Source organism: Chiloscyllium plagiosum, chromosome 9 (genome assembly GCF_004010195.1).
Source record: "Chiloscyllium plagiosum isolate BGI_BamShark_2017 chromosome 9, ASM401019v2, whole genome shotgun sequence".
Taxonomy (NCBI): Eukaryota; Metazoa; Chordata; class Chondrichthyes; order Orectolobiformes; family Hemiscylliidae; genus Chiloscyllium; species Chiloscyllium plagiosum.
In genome coordinates this window covers 35,684,229-35,696,657 of record NC_057718.1, presented here as the reverse complement: position 1 = coordinate 35,696,657, position 12,429 = coordinate 35,684,229, and the positions used below count along the sequence as shown (strand labels likewise).

General features: G+C 38.6%; 1 protein-coding gene across 2 annotated transcripts in view; it reads left to right on the top strand.

Annotated features, from left to right (window-relative positions):
- The first annotated feature begins 6,725 nt into the window (after window positions 1–6,725).
- Window positions 6,726–12,429, top strand: part of LOC122552772 (metastasis-associated protein MTA1-like) — a 66,490-nt gene continuing 60,786 nt past the window's right edge. The window contains exons 1-2 of one of the 2 annotated variants that reach the window (XM_043695695.1): window positions 6,726–7,054; window positions 8,183–8,272. In XM_043695695.1, the coding sequence (XP_043551630.1) occupies window positions 8,188–8,272 (85 nt within the window). In that variant the 5' untranslated portion in view covers window positions 6,726–7,054; window positions 8,183–8,187. The remainder of the gene's footprint in view (window positions 7,055–8,182; window positions 8,273–12,429) is intronic. The other variant, XM_043695694.1, reaches the window with a different exon arrangement.

The window sequence follows — 12,429 nt, the reverse complement described above, 5'->3', positions numbered from 1 at the left end:
TGTTGACACATGCTAACAGGATTGTAACAATATTATAGGGATTTTTTCAGGGAAAGGAGACAAAACCGTGGCTCTGACTGGTGGTACAGGGGCACAGTTGATCAAGCTGGTTGGAAATGGGGGGTGCGGAAAGGCAGGTGACAGCTTTTGAACTCTCTCTCTCCCTCTTCTCTCATCTTGCCACTCGCCTGTATAGCTGCCCCCACCCCCTCAGGGGACAACTCCTACTCTCTGACTAGTTAAACATTCTGAGGTGTGAGGGACAGAACCTTGCTCAGCACGTGACTCTTAAAGGCACAAGCTATCACAGAACACTAAATGGAATGCCTTGAAGTGAAAATGATAATAAAAGTTTCAGTTATGAAGAGAGAGACTAGATAGGCTGGGATCGTTGTTAGAACACAGAAGGCTGAGGGAGGGGGAGGGGACCTAATCAAACTTTACAAAATTGCAAGGGGTTAAGATAGGAAGAAATGTTTCCTGTTTAGTAGAGAGATCAATAACCATGATCATAGATTTAAAGAAAAAACACAGTAAGTTTAGAGGAAATTTGAGGATTTTTTTTTACCCAGAGATTGATAGGTATCTGGAACCCGCTACCTGAAAGGTTTGTACTCATAGGTATCGTCACAATGTTTAAATTGTATTTTAGCTGATCACTTGAATCTCCATATATACAGGATTACAGGCCAAAGAAGACATACATGTTTCATGAGTGGCATGCACATAATGGACTAAAGAGCCTCTTTCTGTACTGTAAAACTTTGACTGTACGTGGCAGAATGCATTTATTCCTGCCTCAGCATCGATAATAAGAAGGCTTTTATAAGATGGTCAGAGGTGAATTTAACATTGTTTGGAATCTGAATATTTAATGCAAACTGGCTAAGTGGCTGTGGAGATGAATGCAAGGCATAGGGGTGGCATAGGCATTCTGAAATGGATGGGTATTAGGGTGGTTCCAGGTTGGAGAAAGTGAGGTTTAGACAACCACTAAGCACTGTTAGGAGCCAGGCTTCTGTATTGGAGAATCAAGATGGGCCTTTTAATTGCCCTCCCTCCTTACCCTACTACTCATGGTTTGTAGTTTGTAAATTGCACGTTGAAGCCAATCCTGGTGTGAAAAGACAAAATTTGCATATAAAGTTGTACATGGGTCATGTTTGTAGTTTGCAAGCTGTGAAGTTGCATAGATTGAATTCTTTCAAGCTCAGCCCCTGATCTTTGCAAAATAAAATGTTGAGTTTACAAATTATCTTCAGTCTAAATAAAAGTTCAAGAATTCAATATAAGTTGAAGTATTACTTGATGGCAACATAGAAATTGAAAGTGACAAAACAGAAGCCTGGGTAATGTTAAGGAAAACTTGGTTCCTAGACGAACAAAAGGAGCTACAATCCTCACTGTCAAAGTAAGCTGAACATTTGTTACTTGTGACAGTAAGATCTGAAGATCTTACTTGGCCATTAATGTTATTTTAATTTCTCATTTACAGGTAATCTAAGGCTGTTCATAAAGTAATGATGACTTGCCTTCATTCTGTTCCTCCTTGCATTCAAGTCAGAAATGGTTTTCTTGCAGAGCAGTGTGTAAACTACATCTACATGTTCTGTTGGAGAGTGATACCCTGAAAGTGTATGAAACAATGTTTTTTTTTGCTTGAGATGCAAGGAAGACTTGATCACAGAAAGTATGTATTATGCACAATATAATCTGAGGACTAATCTAATTAAGACTTTTTAGGATTGGTTAGGATTAATTAACCAGCTAATTCTCCTTTTAAGTATTTTTATTTAAAACGAAGAAATACCTTGTTTTCTTTTTTGTTTAGGAGGCTAGGACCTTGCTCACTCTGAATCCACCTCAATCTCACCTCTAAGATTGCCTGTGCTACCCTTATGCATGTATTCTCCATAGTCCCTCACACTGTGTGCACCATGCGTATAATTGTGCATAGTCTAATACATTGTTAACTTTATTTTTCAGTATTGTGTTAGTTTTAACATTTCAAATGTTATTATTGGCCTTCCACAAACCTGTCTTACTACCTCACACTTTAAAGGAAGAGAAAATAGTGATGTAAAAACATTTACAAAAGGCATTTCAGAATTTCAGGTTCAAGGTGTTGAAGATACAGCTATCAACCGTAGAGTTACTTAAAGTTGGAAATTCTCAAGAAACAAGTACAGATTACAGACATAGGCATGATCAATGAGTAAACATCAGTTCTGACCTTATGATGCAACTGAAGATGATTGGGTCAAGAACACCGTCCTGGCAAACTCCTGCAGAGAGGTTCTGGAGCTGCAGTGACTGAAACTCCACGAACTATAACTCAGTCCACAGTTTCTTACACATGGCATAAAGATTGCAATCCAAGATGACGACAGCAGAGTAGAAGCATTCAAGCTCCTGCTCATCCGTTTCTTTCTTCTGCCCATTTCCCTTCTTTCTTTTTCTACTTTTCTCTGCAGTTCTCTTTTATGTTTTACCATTGGAGAGCTCAGCTGTGGAAGAACTGGCTGCATCAGTGAGTGTAGGTCTGGTGGTGCTGAAGTGTGAAGACTTCATTGGTGGGCCTAGTGCAGGAGTCTAGGTGGTGGCATTGACATCAGCATCAGTGATGGCTTTGATGTCAGCACTGGATCAAAGGGTTACACTCTTGCATTTGTTTAGGATCTTGTACTTGGGTGCATGTGACAATAAAATCTATTCTAATGTTCCTTTGTTATAGGCATGACTCCAACCATTGAGAGTTCTCCCCTGCTTCCCTTTGACTGTTGATTTGCTTGGGTTCTTTTGATTATCACAGGTCACATGTAACCTTGATATCAAGGGCAGTTGCTCTCACTGAGTCAGGAAAACTTATGGAAGTAGATGGCTATGGTCATGGAAAAGTTAGGAACTATCCGGTTCAGCTTCAGACAGTTTCTCAGAAGGAAATAATCTTTTTTTGGAAGTAGCAGCAGGACATATGGAAAGTCAAAACGTAATCAATCAGAGCCACCATGGTTTTATGAAGGATGAATTATAGTTGACTAAATTCCAATTCTACAGAGATGTAACCAGTAAAGTAGATAAGAGGGCCTGCCAGAGGCATCTGATAAGGTGCAGAACAGAAAATTACGACATACCCTAATGCTATGTGATTTAGTTTAATATATTAACTCATAAAAGATTGGTTAACCAACAGAAAGCTGAGAGTCAGGATAAATGAGCATTTTTCTGACTGGCAAACTGTAACTAATGGGGTGTCACGGGACTCAATCTTCAAGCCTCAACTATTTGCAATCTATATTAATGACTTGGATGCAGAGATATAATGTGCTATAGCCACCTTTGAAGCTGACACCAAAGTAGGCAGGAAAGTATGTTAAAATGATGAAATTAAAAATTTGTGAATGCAAATGGAAAGGTTAAAGCAGATGGGATAAAATTTGGCACATAGAGTTTCACTTGGGTAATTATCAGATCATCCATTTTGATCAGAAGAATAAAAAGACAACTTATTATCATGGAGAGAAACTTCAAAATGCTTTGATGGAAAGGGATCTTGCATGAATCATAGAAAGACATTATGCTGGTACAACAGTTAATAAGGAAGGCAAATGGAATTTTGGCTCCTAAATTATTACTAAAATAATGGAGTATAAAAATAGGGAAGTGATGTACAATTGTCGTGGCATTGGTAAGACCACAGCTGGAGTACTGCTTACAATTTGGTCTGTTTGAGGAATTCTGGGGATAAAAAGTTTGTTTTTTGAGGAGAGATCGAGCAGTTAGGCTCTTGAGTTTAGAAAAAATGAGGGAAGATCTATAAGATTCTAAGGTGGATTGAAAAAATTAGAATGGATGTTTCCTTAAGTGGGACAAACTAGAACAAGAGATAATCATGTTAGATTAAGGGATGGCAGATTTAAAACGGATGAGGAATGACTTCTCTCAAAGTTTATGATTCTGTGGAATTCACTATCCCAGAGTACGGTGAATGCCAGGAGGCTGAAAAAGTTTGAGGAGCTAAATAGATAGAATATTAATTAGTATTGGGTTAAAAGGTGTTGGGGATCAGGCAAGAAAGTGAATTTGAGGATTAGCCATGATCATATTTTGGAGTGGAGAAGGCTCAAGGATCTGAATTGCTTACTCCTACTCCTAGATCTTATGTTCTTATTAGGGAACAAAATTTTCTGGCAGGGCCAAAGTCAATGACTTTCATCATCCCAATATTTAATGTTTTGATCTTCTAGTACTAGATATTTATGACAATTCAAAAATACTGGTGAGATCGAGCATGGTGGCAAGGTGTCATCAGCATACCAATGAATGTTTATGTTCTTAGTAGGATGTCACTGAGGTGCAATGTGTAGGTGAGAAGTTGGTCAGATGAAAGGATACATCCTGAGGAGACTTGAGTTTAATGTTGCCATTTTGTTTACAGAAGCCTGGCTATGATTAGATAATAAAAACTTGAACTAAGTGAGTGCAGTCCCAGCTGGTCAGTGTTGGACAGGCATTGTTAGACACTGCAATGATCAACTGTATCAAGAGCTGCAGACAGGTCACAGTAGCACAGCATGTAATTTGTGAGTCTAATGTATGCCATTTTAGTACAGTAGAAGCTTTGGAAACAAAATTTAATTATAAATTATTTTAAAGCCACAATAACAATATACCAGTAGAAAATGAGGACTGCAGATGCTGGAGATCGGAGTCAAGAGTGTGCTGCTGGAAAAGCACAGCAGGTCAGGCAGCATCCAAGGAGCAGGAGAATTGATGTTTCGGGCATAAGCCCTTCATCAGGAATGAGGCTTGTGGGCCAGGAGGCTGAGAAATAAATTGGAGAGGTTTGGGGCTGGGGGCAAGGCAGCTGGAATTGTGATAGGTAGATGAAGGTGAGGGTAAAGGTGATAGGTCAGAGAGGAGGATGGAGCGGATAGGTGGGAAGGAAGATTGGCAGGTCAAGAGGGTGGTGCCGAGTTGGAGGCTTGGGACAGGTAGGAATGATTATCCCTTTTCTAGGTCAATTGTCAGTATTAGATACCAGCTTGTTTTTAAAAAAGGTTTTTAATGTTACAAATGAGTAGATTTAGCTTTCTGTGGTGAAATAAATGAATGCAATGTCAAGAAACTTATGAAACTTTGAGCAAGACACTATTCTTGTGAAGTTAACACACAGCAGTGTTATTTGCACATATGGTCATTCACTGTTTGAGAGTTTTCTTTTCCACCATTTACTGGACTACTTGCATGTTGATTTTTTTTTCTCAACTGATTTTTTTTTTCATGTTTTATTGGGCATTTGCTGAAATGGAGCAATTTTACCAGAATTCAGATTTGAATCTGGGCATATTTTACTTTTGTTTTCTTCTCCAAAGATATTTATTTTATTTGATTAGTCATTTGTGGGATTTGGTTCCATGGATTATAGATATTTTCTGATAAACCAGATAATCAGCCTTTGTTTAATAGTGATGGCTGACAGTAAACTAACTGAATTTAGCCACAGCAAATCCCATTCTTGCCTGATATCCACAGATACACTGCCACCAAAACCACTGAATAATCCTCTCTGAATATAGGTATTAGTGCCAATTATTATGTTCCCTCCAACATTTTCGATCAATTAACTTACACAGCTGAGGATGAAGTGAAACAGGTCTCTTTCCAAAACTGTATGTATCTGCTATCCACCAGAACATTCTACTATGTCAAAGGATGAGTCTCACTGGTGGATGTAGGTTTGCTCTCTGAGCTGGAAGGTTCATTTCCAGATGTTACGTCACCCTACTAGGTTCTTGCACGGTATTTCTCAGCATCAAACTCAAACAAGCAGACAAAACACGTCCAGAAACCCTAGTCACTCTCCCTTACATCAAAGACATCTTGGAAATGACTGCCAGACTACTCAGACCCCTTGGCATCATGGTAGCCCACAAACCCATCAAGCCATCAACACACTAAAACAGCAGCTAATGAACTATACAGACAACAAGCAAAACCAATGTCATTTACAAAATATCGTGCAAGAACTGTAACAAACACTACATCGGACAAACAGGCGGGAAACTAGCCACCAGGCTACATGAACATCAAATGGCCACAAAACGACATTACCCTCTCTCGTTAGTATCATTACAAATACATAAGGAAGGACACCACTTCAACTGGGACAAGACATCCATCCTAGGACAAGCCAAACAGAGACACGCACGAGAATTCCTAGAGGCATGGCATTCCAACTGGAACTCTATCAACAAACACTTCGAGTTAGACCCCATCTACCACCCCTGAGAAAAAGAACAGGAAATGACAACGCCACAGGAAATGACATCACCAACCCAAACATATAAATAGAAAGCAGGAATTATCAGCAGTGCTTCGCCGGGAGGCCCACTGAAAATGTTATCTAGTAGGGTGACGAAACATCTGGAAATGAACCTTCCAGCTCAGTGAGCAAACCTACATCCAGAACCTCAATCTGAGCTACAAATCTTCTCAAAATCCGTTAAGTGTCACTATTCATAACCTTCTCAAATTTCTAATCAAATAACTGTGTATACGGAGCAAATAGTTTGGTTTGGCATTGAAAAACAAATCTCTCATTTTTACACTTTTCAATGTGATGTAATTTCTGACTCAGGTGCTGAATTTTGCATATAGATGTTGAGGAAGTGAAAATGCTGATATGAGAGCGTTGAATTACTCGACATTTTTGACTTTATTCCTAACAGTAACATACAATACCTTTTAATGTATTTACCATTTCACTTTTTGATTGCTTTATTCAAAAAATGGGAAAGCAAATGGAAGCATTTAGAAATGTTTATTCTAGTATAATGAGACACTTAATTAATAATAACGTGTTTTTAATGCCTTTAACTTGGTAAAATATTCCCAATGTTGTTCTTTGGTGTATTACATTGCAAAATTTAACTTGTAGGTATTAAGGCGAATGACCAAAATCAGGGTATGGAATATATTGAAGGAGGCATAAAGGTTTAGTGAGAATACCAAGGCTTAAGGCCTTCGCAGCTAAAGTCACAGCTGCAGTTAGGTGAGTGGTTAAATTTGGGATACTTAAGGGGTTAAAATTGAAGGAGCACAGACACCTTTACACTTTTTGATATGATTTATATCCAGTTTATGTTATGAAATAGATATTAAACTGAAAAATTCTAACACCAATATTATCTTTGTTAGCATTAACAAAATGCCTTCAGTGCTGCTTTAGTTCATATTCTGAGTCTTGTAGCAGTCCGCTGCTGAAAACCTTCTCGAGACTCTCAATATTTTTTGTGAACAAAACAGAAATGATGGGGATTGGTTTGGTTCCTGCTTTCCTTTTAATCATTGATGTAGAGTCCAGCAAAGGGAAGTGGTCCACCTAAAGTATAAGCATTTTTTGGTTATTTGTGATTTCTAATGGATGGATTTTGTGGAATATTTTATGATGTTGGCTATTGTACAGAAAGAACTATCTGCTATTCTTAGAATAAGTCAAGGATTTTCTTATATTTTGAGCAAAATAAGTTATGCAGCTTTGGAGTATCTGCCTAATCGTGCAGTTTTTATTCTTTTCAAATCTTTTTAAATTAATCTACTCAGTAGTAAACAGTTGATATGATAGTAAAAATCTTGATTATTAAGGTCAAATTTGAGAACTTAATGTACAGTCTTGCTTTACTGTGTGCATGGTTTGGAGAATTGGAGAGATGAATTTTTGATGATAATACTGCCATTGCAAACTAAACAATAAATGAACATATTTTAGCGATAATCCAAAAATTTCAAAAATTTGCTGTTTTTATTTCTGATAATTTAGTTGAAAGTGAACAAATTATAGAGATAGCAAAAGTTGTAAAATTGCCATATTAGCCTATAATGTTTTAGTTTAAAGCTCAGTTGAATGGATAAGCAGTAGAAGGATGAATAATGCAAATATATTAACCTATTTACAAAATATGCTTCTAAGAATTCATTATTACTCATAATTGTTCTTAAATTATTTTATATTTGACATGATATTTTGCATTGGAATATATTATTTTGTGAATTTAAATATTATATAAACTTGAGAAATGGAAAGGAAGTTCTAAAGGTTTCCTTTGAAGGATACTGTCAAAATATCTAGGCTTCGTGTAGCCAATGCATGTACATTAGATGTCTCCCCTTTCATCTGCAGGTGCAATGAGATTTCCAGAGGCAGTGAAAAGACCACTGAGTATCAAAGTTACTTTGAGGAAGCCTCTAACAAGTATTATCAAGTATCTTGGTGAGTGATGAATGTTTGGTAGTTGTTGCTTAATTTGAATTCTGTTTTAGAAATTCAACAAAAGTATCGGCAAGTGTTATCTACTTTGAAGTATAGTGTATATGTCAAATGAGAAACTAAAGGTTACTTAACTTAAAACTCGATGGATGGTTCTTAGGTATGTAATTATGAGCATTTGTGTAACATGTAAGACCGTTTTGGGTTTTAGAAGATTTTTTTAAACATATTTTTATTTTCACAAGTTTCCATAAGTTGTGGAATGGGATAGTTCTTTTTTACTTTTGCTGGAAGATTGTTAACTACAGCCCTCCCTTGAACCTCTGCCCCCAACAAGAGGCAAAATAATCATTTATAAAATTTTGATATATTGGTATAATTGGTAAATTAGTGAAATGGCTATTCCTTCTCCATCAGTAGTCAGAATTTTTCTGTTATAAATGAATGGATAAATAGACATCTCGTCTGATAATGTTATGATTGGGCGTAGTCAGCTTGGAATTGGGAAATAGTGTTTGATGAATTTATTAGATTTTTTGAAGATGTGAGCAATAAAATTGATAAAGGAGAGTCAATGGATGTGGTATGTTCAAATTTTCCAAAGGGTTTTGATAAAGTCTTCCGCAGAAGGCTGGTTAGACAGATTAAAGTGAGTAGATCAGCACATAATGTCAGGGATGAATCATCGGCTAACAGACAGAAAATAGAGAATAAAATGAATTGGTTCATTTTCTCATTGGCAGGCTGTGAATTGTAGGGTATTGAAAGGATCAGTGCTTGAGCCCCAGGTGTTCATATACACACACAGATAAAATAGTTTTAACTCTAGCTTTGCTGTAAATCTACAATAGTTAGTAGAGGGTTCTTTATTGATTATGTGTTTTATTGAGATATGTCTCTGAAGTCATAAGTATAAGTTAGCCTGGAGCAGTGTTTTGTAGGGGAATAAGACAGTGCTATTTTCTGGATCTGTAAATTGGAAGAAGCAAAAATGGTCTTGAGTAGAGTGCTATGCTCTTCTTGGATGTGGGAGTTTAGGGAGAGTTTATGTGTTACTGAGGATTATATCTGCAACAAATGCCATTGGTTGCAAATCCTATCAGATTGAATGGATCGGTTGGAGCGACAGTTAGATGCAATGAGGAATTTACAAGAGTTAGGGGGTTGATGGATGGCAGTTATAGGAAGGAAGAAAAGCCACAGAAACAGCCTCCTAGATGGGTTAACTCCAGGAAAGGTAAGAGAGGTAGGCAGGTAGTGCAGGGGTCCTCTGTGGCTATCCCCATTCCAAACAAGTATGCTGTTTTAGAAAATGTAGAGGGTGATGGATTCTCAGGGGAATGTACCACGAACAACCAAGTTTCTGGTATCAGGACAGACTCCAATGTAATGAGAGGTATGTCGGGTTCCAAATGATTGATTGTGTTCGGGGGCTCTCTAGTCTAAAGCACAGATATTTCTGTGGCTAGCAGCGAAAAATCAGAATGGTGGGTTACCTCCCTGGTGCCAGGATCATGGATATCTCAGAGAGGGTGCCGAATGTTCTCAAAGGGGAAAGGGACCAGCAGGAGGACATTGTACACATTGGAACCAACTACATAGGAAGGGAAAAGATTGAGATTCTGAAGGGAGAATATAGAAAGTTAGACAGGAATTTAAAAAGGAGGTCCTCGAGGGTAGCAATATCTGGATTACTCCCAGTGCTACCAGCTAGTGAGGGCAGAAATAGGAGGATAGAGCAGATGAATGCATGGCTGAGGAGCTGGTGTATGGGAGAAGGATTCACATTTTTAGATCATTGGGATCTCTTCTGGGGTAGAAGTAACCTGTACAAGAAGGATGATTGCACCTAAATTAGAAAGGGACTAATATACTGGCAGGGAAATTTGCTAGAGCTGCCCGGGAGGATTTAAACTAGTAAAGAGGCGGGGTGAGATAGTGAGGAAAGAGATCAATCTGAGACTGGTACATTTGGGAAAAGAAGTGAGTCAACCAGTCAGGGCAGCAGGAACAAAGCAGAGAACAAGGTAAGACTGATAAATTAATCTGCATTTATTTCAATGCAAGGAGCCTAACAGGGAAGGCAGATGAACTCTGTATGGTTAGGAACTTGGGACTGGGATATCAAAGCAATTACAGAAATGTGGCTCAGGACTGGCAGCTTAATGTTCTGGGATACAAATGCTACAGGAAGGATAGAAAGGGAGGCAAGAGGGGAGAGGGAGTAGTGTTTTTGATAAAGGATAATGTTACAGCTGTACTTGGGGAGAATATTCCCGGACATACATCCAGGGAAGTTATTTGAGTGGAATTAAGAAATAAGAAAGGGATGATCACCTTATTGGGATTGTATTCTAGACCCCCTAATAGTCAGAGGGAAATTGAGAAACAAATTTGTAAGGAGATTTCAATTACCTGTAAGAGTAATAGGGTGATTATGGTAGGGGATTTAACTTTCCAAACATAGACTGGGACTGCCATAGTGTTAAGGGTTTAGATGGAGAGGAATTTGTTAAGTGTCTACAAGAAAATTTTCTGATTCAGTATGTGGATGTATCTACTAGAGAAGGTGCAAAATCTGACCTGCTGTTGGGAAATAAGGCAGGACAGGTGACTGAGGTGTCAGTGGGGGAGCACTTTGGGGCCAGCGACCATAATTCTATTGGTTTTAAAATAGTGATGGATAAGGATAGACCAGATCGAAAAGTTGATGTTCTAAATTGAAGGAAGGGTAACTTTGATGATTTTAGGCAAGAACTTTCAAAGATTGATTGGGGGCAGATGTTCGCAGGTGAAGGGACGACTGGAAAATGGGAAGCCTTCAGAAATGAGGTAATAAGAGTTCAGAGACAGTATGTTCCTATTAGAGTGAAAGGAAAGAATGGTAGGTTTAGGGAATGCTGGATGACTAGAGAAATTGAGGGTTTGGTTTAGAAAAAGAAGGAAACATCTGTCAGGTATAGACAGGATAGGTCAAGGGAATCATTAGAAGAATATAAAGGTAATAGGAATATACTTAAGAGGGAAATAAGGAGGGCAGAAAGGGGACATGAGATAGCTTTGGCAATTAGGGTTAAGGAGAATCCATAGGGACTTTACAAATACATTAAGGACAAAAGGGTAACTAGGGAGAGAATAAGGCCCCTCAAAGATCAGCAAAGCAGCCTTTGTGTGGAGCTGCAGGAGATGGGGGAGATACTAAACGATTATTTTGCATCAGTGTTTTCTGTGGAAAAAGACATGGAAGACATAAAATGTAGGGAAATAGATGGCAACATCTTAAAAATGTCCATATTACAGAAGAGAAAGTGCTGAACGCATAAAGGTGGATAAATCCCCAGGACCTGATCAGGTGTACCCCAGAACACTGTGGGAAGCTAGGGAAGTGATTGCTGGGCCCTTGGCTGAGATATTTGTATCATCGATAGTCACAGGACTATCACAGGTGAGATGCCGGAAGACTGGAGGTTGGCTAACGTGGTGCCACTGTTCAAGAAAGGTGGTAAGGACAAGCCAGGGAACTATAGACAGGTGAGCCTGACATCGGTGGTGGGCAAGTTGTTGGAGAGAATCCTGAGGGACAGGATTTACATGTATTTGTAAAGGCAAGGACTGATTAGGGATAGTCAACATGGCTTTCTGCATGGGAAATCATGTCTCACAAACTTTTTTGAAGAAGTAACAAAGAGAATTGATGAGGGCAGAGAGGTGAACGTGATCTATATGGACTTCAGTAAGGCGTTCAACAAGGTTCCCATGGGAGACTGGTTAACAAGGTTAGATCTCATGGAATACAGGGACACGTAGTCATTTGGATACAGAACTGGCTCGAAAGAAGAAGGCAAAGGGTGGTGTTAGAGAGTTGTTTTTCAGACTAGAGGCCTGTGATCATTGGAGTGCTACAAGGATCGGTGCTGGGTCCACTACTTTTCGTCGTTTATATAAATGCTTTGGATGTGACATCGGAGGTATAGTTAGTAAGGTTGCAAAATTGGAGGTGTAGTGGACAGCGAAGGAGGTTACCTCAGATTACAACAGGATATTGATTAGATGGGCCAATGGACTGAGAAGTGGCAGATGGAGTTTAATTTAGATAAATGCGAGGTGTTGCATTTTGGGAAAGCAAATCTTAGCAGGACTTACACACTTAATGGTAAGGT